The 23,146-nt window shown below is 44.7% G+C and overlaps 1 protein-coding gene across 7 annotated transcripts; it reads right to left on the bottom strand.

Annotated features, from left to right (window-relative positions):
- Positions 1 to 388: 388 nt before the first annotated feature.
- On the bottom strand, positions 389 to 23,107 carry B3GNT6 (UDP-GlcNAc:betaGal beta-1,3-N-acetylglucosaminyltransferase 6). Of its 7 annotated transcripts, none has more exons than XM_086340886.1 (3): positions 8,330 to 8,376; positions 5,445 to 5,536; positions 389 to 4,909 (listed from the first exon to the last, which is right to left on the bottom strand). In XM_086340886.1, the coding sequence occupies exons 2-3, from the start codon at positions 5,451 to 5,453 to the stop codon at positions 3,770 to 3,772; spliced, it is 1,149 nt and encodes a 382-aa protein (XP_086197012.1). In that variant the 5' UTR covers positions 5,454 to 5,536; positions 8,330 to 8,376; the 3' UTR covers positions 389 to 3,769. The 7 variants fall into 7 exon arrangements, with proteins under 7 accessions (XP_086197012.1, XP_086197013.1, XP_086197018.1 ...); XM_086340887.1 differs by lacking the exon at positions 8,330 to 8,376 and adding an exon at positions 5,776 to 6,788; XM_086340892.1 differs by lacking the exons at positions 5,445 to 5,536; positions 8,330 to 8,376 and adding an exon at positions 22,981 to 23,107.
- Between the last annotated feature and the right edge of the window lie 39 nt (positions 23,108 to 23,146).

Raw genomic sequence — 23,146 nt, 5'->3', positions numbered from 1 at the left:
GGCCTGGCGTGCTGCGGTTCAAGGGGTTGCAAAGGGTTGGACACAACTGAACGACTGAACTGAACTGAACTGAAAGCACTTGATAAGTGGGAAGAGAATTCAGTGTTAATGATACTCAACTGACCAGAATGAGAGTTCATATTAGGGAGGTCTGTATTCCAGTACTCTTGCCTGGAAAATCCCATGGACAGAGGAGCCTGGTAGGCTGCAGTCCATGGGGTCGCTAAAAGTCGGACACGAATGAGCAACTTCACTTTCACTTTTCACTTTCATGCACTGGAGAAGGAAACAGCAACCCACTCCAGTGTTCTTGCCTGGAGAATCCCAGGGACGGGGGAGCCTGGTGGGCTGCCATCTATGGGGTCATACAGAGTTGGACACGACTTAGTAGCAGTGTGAAGGAAGCACATTTATTAACTTATTAATTTTTGTTCATTATTTCATTATTGTTCATTTTTTCAACAAATATTTATTGGACACCATGGTAAGTGACAACCTCAGCTATGCAGATGACACAACCTTTATGGCAGAAAATGAAGAAGAACTAAATAGCCTCTTGATGAAAGTAAAAGAGGAGAGTGAAAAAGTTGCCTTAAAACTCAACATTCAGAAAACTGAGATCATGGCATCTGGTCCCATCACTTCATGACAAATAAATGGGGAAACAGTAGAAACAGTGACAGACTTTATTTGGGGGGGGGTCCTCCAAAATCACTGCAGATGGTGGCTGCAGCCATGAAATTAAAAGACGCTTGCTCCTTGGAAGAAAAGTTATTACCAATCTAGACAGCATATTAAAAAGCAGAGACATTACTTTACCAACAAAGGTCTGTCTAGTCAAAGCTATGGTTTCTCCAGTAGTCATGTATGGATGTGAGAGTTGGACTATAAAGACAGCTAAGTGCTGAAGAATTGATGCTTTTCAACTGTGGTGTTGGAGAAGACTCTTGAGAGTCCCTTGGACTGCAAGGAGATCCAACCAGTCCATCCTAAAGGAAATCAATCCTGAATATTCATTGGAAGGACTGATGCTGAAGCTGAAACTCCAATACTTTGGCCACCTGATTGGAAGAACTGACTCATCTGAAAAGACCCTGATGCTGGGAAAGACTGAAGGCAGGAGAAGAAGGGGACGACAGAGGATGAAATGGTTGGATGGCATCACCGACTCAATGGACATGAGTTTGAGTAAACTCTGGGAGTTGGTGATGGACAGGGAGGCCAGGCGTGCTGCAGTCCTTGGGGTCTCAAAGAGTCAGACACGACTGAGCGACTGAACTGACCGACTGACTGACTGATGGTTAAGTGAAATAATGTCCCCGCCAAAAAAAATGTCTAGGCCCTAATCCCTGAAACCTATGGATATGTTAGGTTACATGGAAAAAAAGGAATTAATGAAGGTTGCTGATTGGTGGACTTTAAGACAGAAAGATAATTTTGGATTATCCAGGCAGACCCTGTGTGATCACAAGAGTCTTTATAAATGAAAGGGGAGGCAGGAGTCAGAGGACATGGGTCCAAGGGAAGCAGAGGTCAGAGTGATGTGACTGCTGCCTCTGGAGATGGAAGGAAGCCCCAAACCAAGGAATGTGGGCAGTCTCTAGAAGTTAGAAGAGGCAGGGGAACAAATTCTGCCCTGGAACCTTCCAGAAGGAATGCAGGCCTGACACCTTGACTTTTAGCCCAACAAGACTCATTTTGGATTTCTGATATGTAGGACTATTAGATAATAACAATGTATGTGTCTTTAAGCCCTCAAATCCGTGGCAATTTACAGCCGCGATAGGAAACTAATACACTGTCCTGATGGATACAGTTCATACCATTGGGACAGATGGGCACCATCCATTCATTTTTTCACCCCTAAAGCATTTAGGAAGTACTTACTATGAGCCAGACTCTGCTCAGAAGCAAGGCCGGCAAGGGACAAGTGGCCATGGCTCCTGGGGATCCACGTCCAGGACTGCAGAAAGGCTGCTTGGACAGTGCCTCTTCCTCCTGCTCCTTCCACCTCCCAAGCCAAGAGTGAGCCGGCAGGATGCCAGGCCTCCCTCCATGGGTTATCACTGGACATGATTCAGACATGGTACCTCCCTCTGGGAGCAACCAGTGTGGTAGAAACAGGAATCAGAGAGGACACACTATGTTACCAAGGTTGCCCTAACAAAGTGTCAACAAAACCCAGGAGGCTCAGAAAACATAAAAGTTTATTTTGTTCTTCTCAGCAGTTTGAGCTGAGTATTCCAGGTTAGTCCACAAGCACCCCTGCTCTCTGCAGTGAACTGGGAAGCCCTCTTGTTTCCCTGCCTTCCTCTAGGTCAGCGGTTCACACTAGAGGTGACTTTGCTCACCACGGTGAAAGTGAAAGTCGCTCAGCCATGTCCAATTCTTTGCAACTCCATGGACTGTAGCCTGCAAGGCTCCTCTGTCCATGGAAATCTCCAGGCCAGAATACTGGAGTGGGTAGCTGTTTCCTTCTCCAGGAGATCTCCCCATCCCAGGGATTGAACACAAACACTGCAGGCAGATTCTTTACCATCTGAGCCACCAGAGAAGCCCCACTCACCAGGGTACATGTGGCAAACTTCAGAGATATTTTTGGTTGTTATAACTTGGGGTGTGATGCTGGCATCTAATAGGCAGGGGACAGGGATATGACTAAATGTTCTCCAATGCACAGGACAGCCCTTTACGGCAAAGAACTCAAAACGGCAATTGTGCCAAGGTTGAGGAACCCAGGCATCTGCAAGGTTATAGGCTCATCCATGTGCCAGTCTGGGGGAAGGAGAAAGTGAGCAGAGGTGAGGCGGGGGTTCACGAGGGGTCTTCTTCACAACTATGCACAGCCATGAAGACAGGCTGGTCACATGCCCACAACTCACTTCAAGGGAGTCTGGGAAGTATAGTCTAGGTGCGTGCCCAGGAGGAAGCGGGTAACAGAGTTTGGGGGACAGCTCCCCCGCCCCTTGCAGCCTCCTCATCCATACAAGAGACCTGGACAGTGATGGCTGGTGGACATTTCCAGTAAAGGGATCAAAGCTTGCAAAGATGCAGGGCCAGGAGAGGGCCCGACCAAGTGACAAAGTACACGGTTATGCCAGAGGGAGTCCGCCGGTGGGGAAGACTGGCCCTCCTCCCGAGGGCAGGGAAGGCATCAGGCCAGGCTCCTGGCTTCTCATCCAGGCTTTCTTCCTTGAAGCTCAGCCCTTCTTGTCCATCTTACATAGTTGGGACCTCGACAGCACACATTTCTGCCTCATTCTCAAGCTGTTTTCTTGGTTTTTGTACTTTGCCAATAACTGGCAGCTCCTGGAAGTCAGGACCACAGCCTGATCCTCAGAGTCTGGTTACTGACCCACGCCCGCCCCCCACCCCTCCAATGGAGGTTCGGTTCACAACAGACTCTGGTTGCCCTTGTGTGCCTGTGAGTGACTTCAGTTGTGTTCGATTCTTTGCGACTGTATGGACCATGGCCCACCAGGCTCCTCTGTCCATGGGATTCTCCATGCAAGAATACTGAAGTAGGTTGCCATGTCCTCCTCCAGGGGATCCTCCCGAGCCAGGAATGGAACGCGGGTCTCTCCCAGGTCACTCCCTACTCACTGTCCTTCAGGCTTACTGATCAGACGCCCCATCCCCCAAACACAGCCCCTTAACATTGACCTTCCAAAGGCTTTCTCAATACTGTCTTCCCAGATTCCCCAGTCACTGCCTTTCCTAGTTTCCTCATGACTGACCCCCACGGCAGCCCCACACTGACCTCCCAGCCTCAAGAGACCCTGTGCCCCTGGTGACAGCTCAGCCCTGGGTTGTGCAGCGCCTTCCACATGAGCAGCATCTCATAGGGCGCGAAGCGGTGCACCAGCAGCAGCTCGCGGTACATGCAGGGGTCGAAGGAGGGCTGCCGGGCGCCGGGCAGCTGCACACCGAAAGGCCGGATGCCCTCGTGGCCGCTGGGCTTCAGGCCGACGCGCTCCAGACACATGCCCATGTAGGCATCATCGATGGGGAAGAGCGGGGTGTGGCGGGCGGCCTGGCGCAGGGCCTGGGCTGTGTGGCGGGACAGGAGGAAGCCGCCGCCGCTGCAGTACACCGGGTAGACCGACCCGGGGAAGAGCTGCGGGGGCACGAAGTACTTGCTCCAGCTCTCGCGGATGGGCACGGAGCCGCTCATGAGCTGCCCGGCGAAGAGGTGGCGGTCGGACGACTTTGCCTCCAGGAAGCGGAGCACGTTGGCCGTGTGCACGAAGACGTCGTCGTCGCCGCTGAGAAGGAAGCGCGCGTGCGGGCAGCGGGCCTCCAGCCAGTTGAGCAGGTGCACTTGCTTGAGCGTGAGGTTGAGGAAGGTGTCAGTGAAGGCCCACTGCAGCACGTCGCCGTGCTCGCGCGCCTCCAGCGCGGCCAGCTCCGCCAGCTGCTCTGCGCGCTCTGCGTCCTCGGGTGCGGGGGTGCCCAGCAGGAAGAGGCGGCGCACCGGCCGCCCGCCGTAGCTGCGCTCCTGCCCCCACGTGCGGCGGATGAGCTCGCGCCGCTCGAAGTTGGCCGGCGCCGACTTCACTGCCAGCAGCAGGAAGGGCCCGCGGCTGCCCCTACACTTGGCCGGCGCGTCCCAGAGCAGCGGGAAGTGGCGGCAGTGGCGGTACCGCAGGAAGTCTTGGATGCGCGCAGGCAGCTTCTCGAAGTCGGCCGTGGCGTTCGCTGAGGCGTTGGCCACGCACGGAGGCCCTGGGCTGGATGGCGACGTGGCAGCAGGGGCCACATGGGTCACCTGCAGGGACCCATCCGACCTCTGCTTCGGTTGAAACCTGGGGTCTCCAAGGAACCAGAGATGCAGGATCGAGACACTCAAACCCGCTAGAAGGCAGGTCAGGATCTTGGGTTTCAGGAACTTGCGGCAGGGAAAAGCCATCTGTGGGGGGAACCGAGTCAAAGTGAGCCTGGAGTCATCTTTGAATCAGATGAATGACGCCCTTCCCCTGTCACGTCTCTCCCAGAACCAGCCCCTTCTCAACTTTGTTGTTAAGAAGGTAGAAAAGTGTACTGAAGCTTTTCCCATCTCCCACAGCCTAGAGTTTTCTGACATTCAAATCTGTGTATCTTTTTACCTCCTGACATCTACCTCTGGTTGTCACTCGTGTAGGCCGGGCGGACTCATCAAGTCGTCAAAGCCTTTGTCTTCCCCGGGAATCCACTTCAATCACTGGAGCCTTTCTGCTCACTTGCTCCAAGTAAATACCCTGAGTGCCTACCCCACCCTCAACTTACACCTACTTTCTACACCTTGTTGAAACTGCATCAGTCTCTCCAGGCCTGTTCCCTCCTCTCTACCTTGTTGAGCCCTGACCCCCTGTGATCTATTTCCCTCCTTGCCACCAGAGTCAAGGAGGCATGAGGTGACAGTCCTGGACTCAGACTCAGGTTAGAATTCAGTCATTACCACTTACATGTATCATCTTGAACAAGTCATTTCAGATCTCTAGCGCTGAGTGTTCTCCTCTCTACCAGAGGGTTGGTAGCTCCTCCCTTGCAGGGTAGTCTAGAGCATTAAATGAGCATGAACTAGCCAGTCAGTGAATGGTACCTATTCTTTACCCTCTTCATCCTCTGGCCCCACCTCTTTCTATTTCTACCTGCTGGTGTTATTTTCTTTTCCCCACACGTGCCAGGTCAGGCCCTCTCCTCTGTGTATCCAAATCCTCTGCCTTGCCTGAGTGAACCTCAAGTCCTGCCTTCATGGGACACCTCAGGACAAATCCCAGATCACAACAGCCTTACCTGTATTTGAAGTGAAGTGAAGTGAAGTGAAGTGAATTCGCTCAGTCATGTCCGACTCTTTGCGACCCCATGGACTGTAGCCCACCAGGCTCCTCTCTCCAAGGGATTTTCCAGGCAAGAATACTGGAGTGGGTTGCCATTTCCTTCTCCAGGGGAGCTTCCCGATCCAGGGACCGAACCCGGGTCTCCGGCATTGTAGGCAGACGCTTTACCATCTGAGCTACCAGGGAAGCCCCATCAGGATGGTAATAAAAAAGAATGGAAAGGCAGGACAAATATAAATGACACTGCTGCTGCTGCTAAGTCGCTTCAGTCGTGTCCAACTCTGTGTGACCCCATAGACAGCAGCCCACCAGGCTCCCCCATCCCTGGGATTCTCCAAGCAAGAACACTGGAGTGGGTTGCCATTTCCTTCTCCAATGCATGCATGCATGCTAAGTTGCTTCAGTCATGTCCGACTCTGTGTGACGCTATGGACAGCAGCCCACCAGGCTCCTCTGTCCACAGGATTCAAGGGTTCAGTAAATATTAGCTATTATGATTATCAGAGGTACCAATAAATATTGTTGAATGAATACTTTGCCCAGATAATGTGCTCAGTAAATATTTTCAGATTGAGTTGTTTGCACATAGTAGATATTACTGGATCAAACTGTAGTCTCATGCCCTGTTGTTATAGTCCATACACAACATCCAGCCCAAGATGGGCACAAAGCAGGTGTTCCATGAAATAGTGGCAGGAGTTAGGTACAGATAAAAGTGGGAGAACCTTGAAAAAACTGTAATCACTGACTCCCATGAGAAATACAAGATGCAGTTTCCTCTTAATGGATTCCTGCTTCAGTGTTTAATGCACTGAAAGAAGAGAAAATAAGCTATTTTATCATGAAAATACGCTCAGTGCCTAGTCCTGTGCTTGGCATATTTGGGGCATGCAATGCATTTTGCCCCCAGTGAATGAAAGAGTAAAAGAATGAATGAGGACAGAATTTGGAGTCTGAATAACGTGGGCGTGAATCCCAGCTTTCATTAGCTGTGTGACTTTGTATAAATGTGTAAACCTTCTGGGTTTCAGTTTTCTCTTCTGAAAAACTGAAGAGTTAACATTCATCTCTCAGTAAAAGTTAGAGCAAGAAAATAATACTGTCAGTGCTAGAGTACCATACAAATGTGTTTTAGAAAATAATTAAAAAGCATTCTCTATCTCCTCTTCCTGTCCACAACTGTTTCTAGGAGAATAGTCTCACATAGTAGACTATGAACAGTAATTCTTGTCTCACGTAACCTGTATTTGCTTTGGTCAAGTTGATTCAGGAACCTGGATCTCAGCCACTTTTTGATAGGAAACTAGGGGAAAGGTTGAGCCGGTTCCTGTTCCTAAGGGTGGCACTGGATTGCTGAGCTCTGTTCTTGCATGCTGACATTGTGAAGCTCTGGGGATGTTCTCTGTGATTCTTTTTCCTGCATTCCTCCCGACTCCCCATCCACTTTTCTAGGCACCATGAAGTCCCCACACTTTAAGCTGTTATAGCCTCTGCCGGCCTTGATCCCTTGTCCTTCAAATACCACCTCCTGCAGGAAGCCTCCTGGTAAGTCCATCTCAACAGAACCTATATCACAGTTTTTTTGTTGTTGTTTTTTCGTTTTTAAATTTTCTGGCTGTGCCATGAGGCATGTGGGATCTTAGTTTCCCAACCAGGAATTGAACCTGCACCTCCTGCATTGGAAGTGCAGAGTCTTAACTACTGAACCGCCAGGGAAGTCCTATCAATGTTGATAGACACCACAGCTTCTGAGTAGCAGAGATGGTCAAAGAGGACAGACCTGCTACTTAGTTGAAATTTTTGAATCTCAGGTTCCTCATTTGGCGATCTTAGGCAAGTTATTTGTCACAGAAGATATATGAGATATAAATCGTCCCAGGGTATTATGAGTTGATGTAAGGTGCTTAGAACCATGCCTGGCATGCAGTGAGTACCCTAGGAATGTCAGCAGTTGGCTAACACAGGAATGTTGATGGGGCAAAGCAGGTCATCTTTTGTGAATTAGGTCCAGCCTTCTCATGCAGGACTGTATATAGCATTCCTTTGCGAGCCTCTTTCTGTTCTCCTTTCTCACTCCACTTATCACTCCACACGTTTAATTCTCTTCACTCCACCTGAGATTCTCTCCCTTATTTTCCCAGGAACAAGAAAAGTTTCTGTTGGTTTTTCCCTCTTCTGGCATTCTCTGCCTTACTTTCCCGGGAACAGGAAAAGTTCCTTTTGGTTTTTCTCTCTTCTGGTTTGATGCCAAGTGACAGATGGCTGGAACGTAGATTCCTCCAGCCCCCTACCCCAAGATATTCCTGAATATGGACCACAGATACGGCAGGTGAACACACCTTTTATTACTTTTGATCCCAGTGCCCAACATGGAGCCCTAACCCTGGGGCTTTGCCCTGGTTCCTGTTCCTTTGGTCCCCCTCTGGTTAGCACTCTAAGGAGAATGGGGCAGGGAGGGGGAGAAAATGCACCTCCTTGTTAATAGGAAAAAGTCCAAGTCCCCATCTTACCTTGAATGTCTGAGAGAGAAGAAATAGACAGGAGTCATCCCCAGACTTGGACCTACCATAAACCCTGTTTTTTTGTTCACAATCTGAGGCCCCACCCCCCAGACTGTGTTTGTGAACCTGACCAATCCGTGCATCCCTCTTCCCTTGGATAAGGGGGGTAGAGGTTGGGGACATGCCTACAAGCTTCCTTCCAACAGTAATAGCTTGCTTACCCTTTATGATGAGGCTAAACGTCATTTCTTCTAGGGGTTTTCTTGACTCCCCCACACACCAGTTGCCTTGTACACTCCCATCAATACACTTGCCTGCAACACTTGAAAGCTGTATTATAATGAGCAGTTTTCCTGCTAGACTGAGAAGAATTCCAGGGCCTAGGACCTGTTCTGTTAATATAGGATGTGCTTTAAAAATCTTTGTTGAGTAATTTGCATGTAAAATCGGAGAAGGCAATGGCACCGCACTCTAGTACTCCTGCCTGGAAAATCCCATGGACAGCGGAGCCTGGTGGGCTACAGTCCATGGGGTCGCTAAGAGTCAGACAGGACTGAGCGACTTCACTTTCACTTTCATGCATTGGAGAAGAAATGGCAACCCACTCCAGTGTTCTTGCCTGGAGAATCCCAGGGACGGGGGAGCCTGGTGGGCTGCCGTCTATGGGGTCGCACAGAGTTAGACACGACTGAAGCGACAGCAGCAGCAGAAGCATGTAAAATGTTCATCTAGGCATACCTTCTAGACACATTCATGGTATCTGAGGGTACTGAGCTTGGCACCATGAGTGGTTAGGAGGGAGGTTGAATCAGATTTGGACCTCATCCTCAGAGCTCAGTGTATCTGGGGAGAGCCAGATAGTAAAATGACTATAAAGTGATATGATATGTAGAAAACACACTGGGGCATTTGGAGAAGGTTCTTGACTGGGAAACTTGACAGAGGTTACTTCACATTAGAACTGCATTGTATCTGTTTTTGTATCTACTGCTACGTAACAAATTATCCCAAGCATTAAACAAATGCTTAAAACAACCAGTATTTTTATTTCTCAAGATTCTGTGCATTGCCTGGGAGGTTCTTTTGTTGGCCCACCTGGGCTGTCTTTCACATGGCTCAGTTCAGCTAATGTGTAAGCTGGAAACTGGGGCACTGGGCCTTGCTCCCCTGCACTCTTTTGTCCTAGGCTTTGTCATGGCATGTTGGTCTCGGGGTTCCAAGATCATCACAGCGGAAGCTACAGGCCTCCTGAGGCCTGGGCATCAGAACTTGCATCGTGTCATTTTCACCACATTCAGTTGGTCAAAACAAGTCACAACACCAGCCCAGATGTAAGTTCCAAAAATGTGTGACCACATTTAACCTACCACGTGGGTTTTGGGGTGATAAGGAGTTTTTTCAGCAGATAAGGAGCAGTGGAGAGGGGGAGGGCAGTCTGGGCAGAGGTACAGAGGTGGGGATAAACAGGACATGGCTGCGGAACATTCCAAGTTTAATGTGGTTGGCAGAGTAAATATTGGGAGCTGAGGATGCAAAGATAAATTAGAGATTCCTGAGACGGGGCATTGAACCTCAAGTTTTAACTTGATCCTTTGGAAGTTTTAACAAGTCCATACCTGTTTTCAAGAGTCCATTGTAGCAGCCCCTGTGTGGTATGGATGCCGGAGAGGGAAACAGTGGAGGAAGGGAACCCAGAGATGGGGTACAGTGACCCATGAGAGAGAGGTGAGGCCCAGGTCTGAACTGGGCAGGGATGTATCTTCATAGGTCGGTGACTTACTGGCCATCTAGGTTGGCCCAATGACTTAGTTTTAACTCATTTTCTTCAAGTTCCCTAAAAACTCATCTTTTCTCTCTAGCAGAAATGTCCTTTGAGAAGTTTGGAGATGAATTGAAGTGGGGAGAAAGTTAAATGAGGGTAAGTTTATTGGAATAAAGTAGACAGACTTTAGGATAGGCAGTGATGACCTTTCTAGGAAGGTTCTCCAGGGGCCAGGGAGGAACTTAATGACATATATGTACTGGGTGTGGTGGCAGAGTGGTTTCTGAGAGGGGTATTGTTCAGAGGTAGAATTAAAGCAATCTGAACTCCTTTTCAGCTCTCACCTTTACAATGGGTGGTTGTTTTCATCTAGGATAAAAGGTCTTGGTCCATTGCTTATTCTGCCACACCTAGTCTGAAAAACTGAGGTGGCATAAGGCAAAGGAACCTGTCCCTACCTCTAAGACAAACAGGTTCTCTGGGCCAGATGACCAGGAAGGGGAGGAAAGTTGGATAATCACTTGTTCCACGTTGAATTGGCCAGTGGGAGAGGGATCCAGAAGAGAGGTTGAGGTCTGTCCAGAAGCTTTAAGGTACCCCTGGAAGGTACCCCTGGAAGGTACCCCTGTCCTCGGGTCTGTCCAGAAGCTTTAAGGTACCCCTGGCAGGCCTGGGTCAGGCACTCCTACAGGAATGATCCTATGAAGGAAATCCAATATAATTACGATTCATACTACAGCATGGTACTAACCCTGTACCTACATTAAGACAGTCCTACATTTTACAAATGTATAATCCAACATTTAGTTTTAAGTGACTTGGACACAATCAGACATCTTTTCGGTGGAGGACCGGGATCCTAAGCTAGGTTCTTAGACACCAACAAGGACATGAAATATGTAACAGCACTCCGTGGGAACTAATGCCAGTGGGCTCCAATATGGAGCCTGCTGCCTCAGTGCAGTGCTGCATCAGTTACTTCACTCCACTCCCCAGGAAGGACCACATTGCCAGCCCTGCCAACAGCCACAGCTGAACCCAGCCCAGCTGCTGGCAACCATAGGCGCTTACCCTAGGCTTCCTTTTCAGGTGACTGATTATTCTCTTTGGTTGGAGGTGACTTTGTTGTTCAAAATTCCTCTTAACTAGTCCTTAAATAGTTTGGTTTTTAGGACTCAGTCAGAGACTCTTCCATGAGTAATCCACTCACATAGCTTCAAATACCATGTATAGTAGGATTCCCTGGTGGCACAGTGAATAAGAATCCACCTGCCAGTGCAGGGGACATGGGTTTGATCCCTGGTCCAGGAAGATTCCACATGCTGTGGAGCAACTAAAGCCCGTGTGCCACAACTACTGAGCCTGCATACTGCAGCTACTGTAACTTGTATGCCTAGAGCCTGTGCTCTGCAAAAAAGAGTAGCCCTCGCGCACCGCAATTTGAGAAAGCCTACCCACAGCACTGAAGACCCAGAGCAACCAAAAAACAACAACAAAATGCCATGTGTGCTTTTGATTCTCAAATTTGTCTTCATCCCAAATCTCTCAGCTGACCTCCAGATCCACATTTTTCACAATCCTTAAGTTCCTACATGTATGGATGTGAGAGTTGGACTGTGAAGAAAGCTGAGCGCCAAAGAATTGATGCTTTTGAACTGTGGTGTTGGAGAAGACTCTTGAGAGTCCCTTGGACTGCAAGGAGATCCAACCAGTCCATTCTGAAGGAGATCAGCCCTGGGATTTCTTTGGAAGGAATGATGCTAAAGCTGAAACTCCAATACTTTGGCCACCTCATGCAAAGAGTTGACTCATTAGAAAAGACCCTGATGCTGGGAGGGATTGGGGGCAGGAAGAGAAGGGGACAACAGAGGATGAGATGGCTGGATGGCATCACCAACTCGATGGACGTGAGTCTGAGTGAACTCCAGGAGTTGGTGATGGACAGGGAGGCCTGGCGTGCTGCAAATTCATGGGGTCGCAAAGAGTTGGACACGACTGAGTGACTAAACTGACTGACTGACTGAAGCTCTCCAACAGGATATGCATTTCACATGGACTTCAAACTCAACACATCTGACACTTACTTGATGATAACTCCCCCTAAATCTGCTTCTTTTTGTATGACACAGATATATTGGATTTTTTTCTATCTCTAGCACCCCACCCACCATTATCTCTGACTCAGACTGCTACATTCTCTTTCTACCTGGTGTCCCTTCATCCACACTGGCTCCCTTTAGTCCATTCTCCACCCTTTCTTTAAGGAAGTCTTCCCTTCTCCAGTTTCCTAGGGCACACTCCCAGAGCTCCCTATACCCTTCCCCTGTGACACTCATCCCAAATATGACTGGCACGATTATTTATTAGACACTAGATCGTAAGTGTCATAGCACAGGGTGTCTGTTTTATTCACTGTACTCCCAGCACCTAACATGACACAGCTTTCCAAAGTTTGTTGACTCAAGAAACAAATCATCAGGGAATTCCCTGGTGGTCCAATGGTAAAGAATCTGCCTGCCAATGCAGGGGACATGGGTTTGATCCCTGGTCTGGGAAGATTCCACAGGCCACAGGGCACTAAGCGCATGCACCCTAGAGCCTGTGCCCTGCAATAAGAGAAGCCACTGCAGCTAGAAAGTAGCCACGATTCACCCCCACAACTATAGAAAGCCCACTTGCAGCAATGAAGAACCAGTGCAACAACAACAACAAAAAAAATCCACCATCCAGTGCAGGGAACCCTGGTTTGATCCCTGGTCAGGGAACCAAGATCCCACGTGCCTCGGGAGAACTAAGCTTGCACACAACTGGAGAGAAGCCCACATGCTGCAACTAAGACCCAACACAGCGAAAAATAAATATTAAAAAAATAATCTATAAAAAAAGAATCCTTTTTCTCTTTTTATGCTTTCTCCACATCTTCCTTTGAGAATCAAGCCTTATTTGGGGACTAGGTCACCCAACCAGTTAGGCTGGTTCTGACTTCTCTGTCATTCAGATAGATCCATTCTGTATCTTAGTCAAGGGTTGAAGCAAAAAAAAAAAAAAAAGTGGAAAAAATATCTCAAACATCCCAGAACTGAGCCCAGAGTAAGTGTAATAACAATCCAGTAAATAAAATGACGATGCATCTGTGTAGGGGATGTGTGTGGCCAGGTGGCTTTAGAAAAGTGTGTACTCTTCAGAGGTGGAATTGAAGCAATCTTAATTCCTTTTCCGTCATCCTTTTACAAAGTACAGTCCAAACTGTGTTCTGTCAGGTAAGGGTCCTGGTTCACCTCTGGCTAGCATCTGTCTGTTGATCCAGTGAAGGCTGCCCCTTCCTGACACACTAGATGGGGCTACCTGAAGAATACGCTATGGTCAGCAGCAATTGAAACTATCAATTCATGCATCCTTGGCTAGGAAAGCCTATTTTGAAAAGCTGTGATTTGGAAAACTAGGTGAGTTAAAGGAAATTCTAATTTGTGTTATATCTTATAAGGTACTTTGGTCATTGCCAAAGATAGGACCCTAGACATATGTATGTCCCCCTACATTGTGTGAAGCTGGAAGGTTCATGCATTTACTCTGGAGCTCCTAAAGTTAAGAAAGCTGTGTATTTATGGATCATGAATGTTTAATTGAAAAGCAGGGACTTCCCTGGTGGTCCAGTGTTAGGAATCCACCTTGCAATGCAGGGGATATGGGTTTGGTCCCTGGTTGGGGAGCGATGATCCCACATGCCATGGGGCAACTAAGCCCCCATACCACAACTATTGAGCCCATGCTTCTCAACCGGAGAGCCCGTGTGCTGCAACAGAAGATCCCATGTAATGTGACAAAGATCCCATGTGCCACAACTAGAACTTGAAGAAGCCAAGTAAATAAATAAAAATAAATTCTTGAAAAAAAAGAAAAGAAAAACTATTAGCTTTTAAGCTTGTAAACTACCCAGACTTGGAGTAGAAATTTACTGCAGTACCATTTAAGACTAATGACAAAAGAAGTCCCAGCTTTGCTAAACTTCCTTCCATGAACAAGATTCTGCTGACCTATACAGCCCCTTTCACTCAGAAATTGGAAAAAAGTGTGTTGTGAGAGTGCAACCCTTCTAAGGCAATACAGTGACAAGCTGAACCCAGGCTTAGGCTGTACTAACCTCCTCCCCAACGGGGTACCATGTGCAGTGCACAAACCATACAACTAAACGTGTGGGCCTGCTTTTATATAAATGTATAGATACATTAAACATAAACCAGGGATAAATATCACCAGAAGTCTTATTCAAAACTGTATCATTTAATACTTTCACCTATGTGTGCATGCATGCTTAGTCGCTCAGTTGTGTCCAACTCTTTGTGACCCCCATGGACTGTAGCCTGCCAGGTTCCTCTGTTCATGGGATTTCCCAGGCAAGAATACTGGAGTGGGTAGCCATTACCTTTTCCAAAGGATCTTCCCAAGCTGGGGATTGAACCCAGGTTTGCTGCATTGCATGCAGATTCTTTACCATCTGAGCCATCAGGGAAGCCCAACCAAGGTAATTAACAGTGAAATATAGCCTAGATTATAGCAGATTAGATAAAAAATATACATCTTCTCAAAAAATAACTGGCTTTGACAAATCAAATAGAAAAAGTGAGTAAGCAGGTCTGAGATCACTTGAAAATGGTTAGCTCCTCATATAGATTCACAACCTATGTTTATTAAATAATTGCTAGCAGAACAAATATCTGTACCAAGATGAAACTAGGAAAACCTATATTTGCTTGTAAAGTTTATCTAATGGTCACACTGATGAATGACTCTGAAATATCTGAAGTATGGAAATGCTTGATAGTAAACAGTGCCTTCAGTTCAGTTCAGTTCATTCGCTCAGTCATGTCCGACTCTGTGACCCCATGAATTGCAGCATGCCAGGCCTCCCTGTCCATCACCAACTCCTGGAGTTTACCCAAACTCGTGTCCATCGAGTCACTGATGCCATCCAACCATCTCATCCTCTGTCGTCCCCTTCTCCTCCTGCCCCCAATCCCTCCCAGCGTCAGGGTCTTTTCCAGTGAGTCAGCTCTTCTCATCAGGTGGCCAAAGTACTGGAGTTTCAGCTTCAGCATCAGTCCTTCAAATGAACACCCAGGACTGATCTCCTTTAGGATGGACTGGTTGGATCTCCTTGCAGTCCAAGGGACTCTCAAGAGTTTTCTCCAACACCATAGGTTAAAAGCATCAATTCTTCAGTGCTCAGCCTTCTTCACAGTCCAACTCTCACATCCATACATGCCCACTGGAAAAACCATAGCCTTGACTAGACGGACCTTTGTTGGCAAAGTAATGTCTCTGCTTTTTAATTTGCTGTCTAGGTTGGTCATAACTTTCCTTCCAAGGAGTAAGTGCCTTTTAATTTCATGGCTGCAATCACCATCTGCAGTGATTTTGGAGCCCCCAAAAATTAAGTCTTACACGGTTTCCACTGTTTCCCCATCTATTTGCCACGAAGTGATGGGACCAGATGCCATGATCTTCGTTTTCTGAATGTAGAGCTTTAAGCCAACTTTTTCACTCTCTTCTTTCACTTTCATCGAGAGGCTTTTTAGTTCCTCTTAACTTTCTGCCATAAGGGTGGTGTCATCTGCATATCTGAGGTTATTGATATTTCTCCCGGCAATCTTGATTCCAGCTTGTGCTTCTTCCAGCCCAGAGTTTCTTATGATGTACTCTGCATATAAGTTAAATAAGCAGGGTGACAATATACAGCCTTGACATACTCCTTTTCCTATTTGGAACCAGTCTGTTGTTCCATGTCCAGTTCTAACAGTTTCTTCCTGACCTGCATATACGTTTCTCAAGAGGCAGGTCAGGTGGTCTGGTATTCCCATCTCTTTCAGAATTTTCCACAGTTTATTGTGATCTACACAGTCAAAGGCTTTGGCATAATCAATAAAGCAGAAATAGATGTTTTTCTGGAATTCTCTTGTTTTTTCGATGATCCAGAGGATGTTGGCAATTTGATCTCTGGTTCCTCTGCCTTTTCTAAATCCAGCTTGAACATCTGGAAGTTCACGGTTCACAGTTTGCTGAAGCCTGGCTTGGTGAATTTTGAGCATTACCTTACTAACGTGTGAAATGAGTGCAATTGTGTGGTAGTTTGAACATTCTTTGGCATTGCCTTTCTTTGGGGTTGGAATGCAAACGGACCTTTTCCAGTCCTGTGGCCACTGCTGAGTTTTCCAAATTTGATGGCATATTGAGTGCAGCACTTTCACAGCATAATCTTTCAGGATTTGAAATAGCTCAACTGGAATTCCATCACCTCCACTAGCTCTGTTCATAGTGATGCTTTCTAAAGCCCACTTGACTTCACATCCCAGGATGTCTGGCTCTAGGTGAGTGATCACACCATCGTGATTATCTGGGTTGTAAAGATCTTTTTTGTACAGTTCTTCTGTGTATTCTTGCCACCTCTTCTTAATATCTTCTGCTTCTTTTAGGTCCATACCATTTCTGTCCTTTATCGATCCCATCTTTGCATGAAATGTTCCTTTGGTATCTCTAATTTTCTTGAAGAGATCTCTAGTCTTTCCCACTCTGTTGTTTTCCTCTATTTCCTTGCATTGATCACTGAGGAAGGCTTTCTTATCTCTCCTTGCTATTCTTTGGAACTTTTATAATACATTAAATAGAACTTATTGATACTATTGCTTCTGCTGCTGCTAAGTCACTTCAGTCGTGTCCGACTCTGTATGATCCCATAGACAGCCTCCTACCAGGCTCCTCTGTCCCTGGGATTCTCCAGGCAAGAACACTGGAGTGGGTTGCCATTTCCTTCTCCAACGCATGAAAGTGAAAAGTGAAAGTGAAGTCGCTCAGTTGTGTCCGACTCTTAGTGACCTCATGGACTGCAGCCTACCAGGCTCCTCCGTCCATAGGATTTTCCAGGCAAGAGTACTGGAGTGGAGTGAGGTTGGTGCAAAAGTAATTGCGGTTTTGCATTGTTCAACTGTGCCATTTGCTATTGGAATACATTCTTAAATAAACGTTATGTTATATGTCATTTTAATGTTCATTTCTTGCTTTTTTTTTTTGCTAATGACTTATTGCTGGGTATTTTATGTTTATTTTAGATTAGGAAAATGATAGACAAAAAGTAAATTCAAACAATTTTCTTATTCAAGTTCAAAATGGGTTGTAAACCAGCAGAGACAACTTGCAACACCAACAAGGCATTTGGCCCAGGAACTGCTCATGAACATACAGTACGGTGGTGGTTCAAGAAGTTTTGCAAAGGAGATGAGAACCTTGAAGATGAGGAATGAAGTGGCCGGCCATCAGAAGTTGACGACCAATTGAGGGCAGTCACTGAAGCTGATCCTTTTACAACTACATGAGAAGTTGCCCAAGAACTCAGTGTTAACCATTCTATGGTTGGTTGGCATTTGAAGCAAATTGGAAAGTTGAAAGAGCTGGGTGCCTCATGAGCCGACCGCACATCAAAGAAATCATTATTTTGAAGTGGCGTCTTCTCTTATTCTACCCAACAAATCGTTTCTCCATTGGATTGTGACATGTCACAAAAAGTGACTTTTACATGACAGCTGGTAATGACCAGCTCAGCGGTTGGACCGAGAAGAAGCTCTGAAGCACTTTCCAAAGCCAAACTTGCACCAAAAAAGGTCATGGTCACTATTTGATGGTCTCCTGCTGGTCTGATCCACTACAGCTTTCTGAATCCCGATGAAACCATTACATCTGAGAAGTATGCTCAGCAAATCAATAAGATGCACTGAAAACCGCAATGCCTGCAGCTGGTACTGGTCAACAGAAAGGGCCCAATTCTCCATGACAATGCCTGACCACATATCGCACAACTAATGCTTCAAAAGTTAAACAAATTGGGCACAAGGTTGTGCCTCATCTGCCATATTCACTTGTGTCAAGGAACATTTAATTTTAAGGAATCCTATATGTTGTTTTCTGTTTCTCAAGGGCCCTCTGTTCCTTATCAGTTCCTGGGAAACAGGAATGAGCAGAGCTGCACGCAGTTCTCAGGACTGAGGTCAAGAGGCAGAACGCATACATGGATTCCTTTCAGTAATCTTTTACTTTTCTGTAAAACTACTTAGTCATGTTCCTATTTCCAATACATGGGTTGTCTTCTGGCCCTGCGAGGATTGTTATCCCCTAGTTACTGTTGTTATGGCCCCATGACTATTGTTATTCCCTTAGTTACTGTTGTTATGCTTCTGTTTTCAGTGTATTATTACTTTATTTTTTGCCTAAAGCTTCCTTGTATTACAATATATAAGCACACACTGCCATGAGTACAGCACCCTTGTTCCACTAGAGACTTGGGTCCCCCGCGCCCTTCTTTTCTTCGGCTTCTTTTCGTCAACTCCTGTCCCCAGGTTCTGGTCTGTCAAGAAGACCATATCAAGTGGCACCCAAACAGGGACCTGGAGTATGCCCTTGGCAACCAGACGGAGTGACTGTGGACCTACTGAGGTCGGTAAGTGCAGGGTTATGGGACAAACGGCAGGAAAGCCCCACCACTTTTCTACTTTGCTTCATCATTTATTTAAGGTTCAAGGACTTTTGGTTTCACTTCAGCGATTAGAGGCTTGTCTCCAAACGGTAATTGAACATAATCCCTGGTTCCTTGATGAAAGCAACTTTGATTTAAAGATTTGGAACCAAGTTAGAAAGAATGTTAAATGAACCACAAGACGGGGAAAAAATATTCCAATAGATTTCTGGCCCTTATGGGCCCTCACTAAAGCCATGATTTTGCCATTTCAAGAAAATTCTAGCCCCCCCACCCCCTGATATTCGACAACAGGCAGAACACTTGTTACATGAATATAAATCAGATGATAAAACTTTACAAAAGGCCCTATTAAAACAACATAAAATATTTCAAAATTATCCCACCAGCCCTGCTCCAGCTGCCCCAAGTGCTCCTCCTCCTCTTACAATGGACGCCAAACCGAAAGTCCTCTCAACTCAAAGACAAAACGACTCTAACGATGACTCTTCTGAGGCTCTTTTTGACACTAAAGCTAATAATACTTCCCATAATGACAATGATAAGCCTTTAACACATACTCATATTTATGAGAAAACACTATCTACTCATTCCCTTCATGACGAAGGCTTTCTAGATTACTAGACTGGGACATAAAAAACGAGTCCTTTCTAGCCTTCACCATGTCACACCTGCCTTTAGCCGAACAAAACCTCGCCAGATATAAACTTCAAATAGTTGAGCCACCCGACCCTAATAAAGATGGTCCAGATTTTGACCCCAACATATGGATATGGGTAAACGCCAACCTTGTGTACCCCCCTGGAAAACTAGAAGTCAATGAAACCTAAAGATAGCTACACAAAAATATTTCAAGGACCTAATGAAGCCTATGCTGGTTTTTTAGCTAGATTCAAAGTTGATATTTCCTATAATGTTATCAGAGAAGAGGCCAAAATGCAGCTAGAAAAACTGCTTGCTTATAAAAATGCAAACCAAAAATGTTAAAGAGCTACTGCTCCAATTCATGAGATTGAGACTATTATTGATTATTTAAAGGCTTATCACAATTTAGGATCAGAAACTCAAAAAATACAAATGTTAACTGAAACAATGGTTGCTACCTTTAAAAAGGGATATGAAAGATGTTTTACATATGGGGATAAAACTCATTGTAAAAGGGATTCTGCTAAAAAGCACACAGAAAAAATTAAAACTATTAAAAAATCTCCCAAAATTTGCCCTCATTGCCATAAGAGGACACACTGGGCCAGAGACTGTCAATCTAAATATGATATTATAGGAAAGCCTATTTTGGGAAACTCCAAGCTGGGGACTCCCCAGGTCCCCATCAACAAAAACCAGGGGCAAACTCCATCTTTTCCCTCAAACCCTCAACATCTGGCAATGCTACCATCGATATACCAGCCCTAAATGATTTTCTCCTTTTTCCTTAAGTACTCCCTTCTAAAACACCTATCGGACTTTTTTGGACCCCTACCCCCATAAACCTTCCGTCTTTTATTTGGCCAGTACTGTTCACCCTAGAGTAATTGATTCAAATTATAAGAGAGAAATTCCAATTATGATGTCATCTCAGATATTATGGCAATTCAAAAAGGGAAACAAAATTGCTCAATTAATTCCTTTATCTTACATTTCTATTAACTCCTCTAATGATGTACAGACAGACGGATTTGACAATTCAGATCAAAAACAATCCTTATGGACATCAATAATATCTGAATATACCCAACCAAGTATAAATATCAAAATTAATGGCAAAAAATTTTGTGGTCTCCTTGATACTAGATCTGATATTACTACTATTTCCAAACATTTATGGCCCAAATCTTGGCCTATACAGAAAATTTCTTGCCAAATTGCAGGAGTTTCTCAAACCAAAATACAAGAGGTTTATCAAAATGTCCAAATATATCCATATGAGGGACCAAAAGGCAGCCTACAACATTACAACCCTACATGATAGATGCACCTCTTAATTTAATAAAAGGAGCTTTACTTATGCAATGACAAACTCAAATATGTATTCCACATCTTTCCTAGGGGCCACTGTACTGCTCACTTAACAAACAATGCAATTATTAAAATAACTTGAAAAGGCGACAAGCCTGTTTGGACAGAACAATGGCCCCTTACAAAAGAAAAACTAGAGGCTACTAAAAAACTTATCAATACATATTTGAAATTAAAACATATTAAAGAATCTTGTTCTTGAAATTCTCCCATTTTTGTAAAAAAAAAAAAATCTGACAACTGGCATCTTTTAACAAACCTTCGAAAAGTTAATACATCTATAAAACCTATGGGTACATTGCAACTAAAAATTCCATCACCTACCATTATTCATCAAAATTGACATATTATTATTATAGATTTATAAGACTGCTTTTTTACTATACCTTTACACCCTCTAGACCGAGAAAGATTGGCCTTCTCTCTTCCTTTTCCTAATCATATTGGGCCTCATAAATGATATAAATAGGCTGTATTGCCTCAAAAAATGATAAATTCTCTCACCATGTGTCAATATTATGTAGCCAAAGCCTTTGAACCTGTGAGAAAACAATTTCTTGACTTTCTTGTTATTCATTATATAGATCATATATTGTCTTCGGCTCCATCTGTTTTCAGGATGGGGAACACATGTATATCTGTGGTGGATTCATTTTGATATTTGGCAAAACTAATACAATTATTTAAAGTTTAAAAATAAAATAAAATTAAAAAAAAATAAAAATAAAAATTCAACAAATGTTTGACATAGCTCAACAATGCTTAAAAGACTCTAGATTAATCATTGCCCCTGAAAAGATTCAAACCTCTAGACCTTACCATTACTTAAGATCTATTGTTAATAGACAACATATTACTCCCCAACTAACACAGATTCATGTTGATAAATTATCAACCTTGAATGATTTTCAAAAACTTTTAGACAATATAAACTGGATTAGACCCTCTTTAGGTATTGCTAAGAGAAGGCAATGGCAACCCACTCCAGTACTCTTGCATGGAAAATCCCACAGACAGAGGAACCTGGTAGGCTGCAGTCCATGGGGTCTCTAGGAGTCGGACACGACTGAGCGACTTCACTTTCACTTTTCACTTTCATGCATTGGAGAAGGCAATGACAACCCACTCCAGTGTTCTTGCCTGGAGAATCCCAGGGACGGAGGAGCCTGGTGGGCTGCCGTCTATGGGGTCGCACAGAGTCAGACACGACTGATGCGACTTAGAAGCAGCAGCAGGTATTGCAAATTATCAACTGACTAATCTATTTAATACTTTAAAAGGAGAGCCTGATTTAAATAGTCCTCATTCATTTTCACAAGAGACACACACACACACAAAAACTCTGTTTAATACAAAATGAATTATACAAAAACAATTTCTTACTCATATTAGACTTGATTGCCTTTAGAGTTGTTTATACTCCCCTTTCTCCATTCTCCCATAAGACTTCTTGCCCAACAAGAACACCCAATAAAATGGATATATACCCATTTTAAAGAGACAAAGTCACTTCTGCCCTATCTTGATTTGATCGCTCTAATAATTATCAATAAAAAAACTAAGACTTTAATTGGCTCTGATCCTCACCAAATTATATTGCCTATTAATAAAGCTCAATTTGAAAATGCATTACAAACTTCTACCGATTTCCAAATAGACTTCTCAGACTATTTTAGAGAAATTTCATTTCATTATCCCTCTAATAAACTTTAAAATTTCTTCAAAAATACTGAATTTATTATCTCTCACATTGTTACATCACAACCGATACCTCAAGCTGATGTTTTCTATATAGACGGGACTAAAAACACCAAAGCCTCATTTTGTTCTCTCAAGAATATAAAGTCTTTTATACTAAATTTCATTCTGTTCAACAAAATGAATTATATGCTCTTATTCAGGTTATTCACCTACATCCTTACCCTATCAATATAATTTCTGACTCCTCATAGTCAGTTTTTGTATTAAAAAATATAAAAACTTCTACCATAAATTCTAATCAATCTATTATTCAACAACTTTTTCTTGAATTACAATCTATTATTAGGGACCACACTTCCCCCATTTCACACACTGAAACTACAAATAAAAAAATTTAAAAAGGAGGAATACACAGGAACAATTCTCTTTTCTCTATCCAGAGCAGACTTTACTAGATTCCAAACGCAAGATATTCTTTAATCCTATAACTATGGTTAATACAGCTTTATTTGTTTTAAATTTTTAAAAACTTACCACAAGGAGTTATCTTGACATAAGCAGAAAAACATTTCTAAGAACTGAAAGACACTTCTCTTCCTCTGCCCATTTAGTATCAAGACGGGCTAACTAAACATTGGAAATCTAGGAAATTAATCTTACAGGGAAAGGGGTATGCTTGTATTTCTCCAGATAGATCCAATGAAATCAATTGGCTTCCTCTTCGAAAGATCCACCTCAGGAGAGCATCGGATGTTCAAAACAGAGAAAAAACAGCCAAATTCCTGGGAAGAAAAAAATCCCAATACAAGCCATGGCAACTCTAAAA

Source organism: Bos grunniens, chromosome 15 (genome assembly GCF_055505025.1).
Source record: "Bos grunniens cultivar Pamir isolate PY7600 chromosome 15, Bosgru_T2T1.0, whole genome shotgun sequence".
NCBI lineage: Eukaryota > Metazoa > Chordata > Mammalia > Artiodactyla > Bovidae > Bos > Bos grunniens.
This window is presented reverse-complemented; position numbering and strand designations above follow the sequence as displayed.

Bases quoted from the DNA above. Each gene is read 5' to 3' on its own strand.
- B3GNT6 (XM_086340885.1), bottom strand. From the start codon at position 8,566: ATGACGTTTAGCCTCATCATAAAGGGTAAGCAAGCTATTACTGTTGGA. The intron at 4,910-8,329 runs GTAAGATGGGGA...TTCCCCCCACAG, and splicing joins TTCTCTCTCAGACATTCAAG to ATGGCTTTTCCCTGCCGCAA.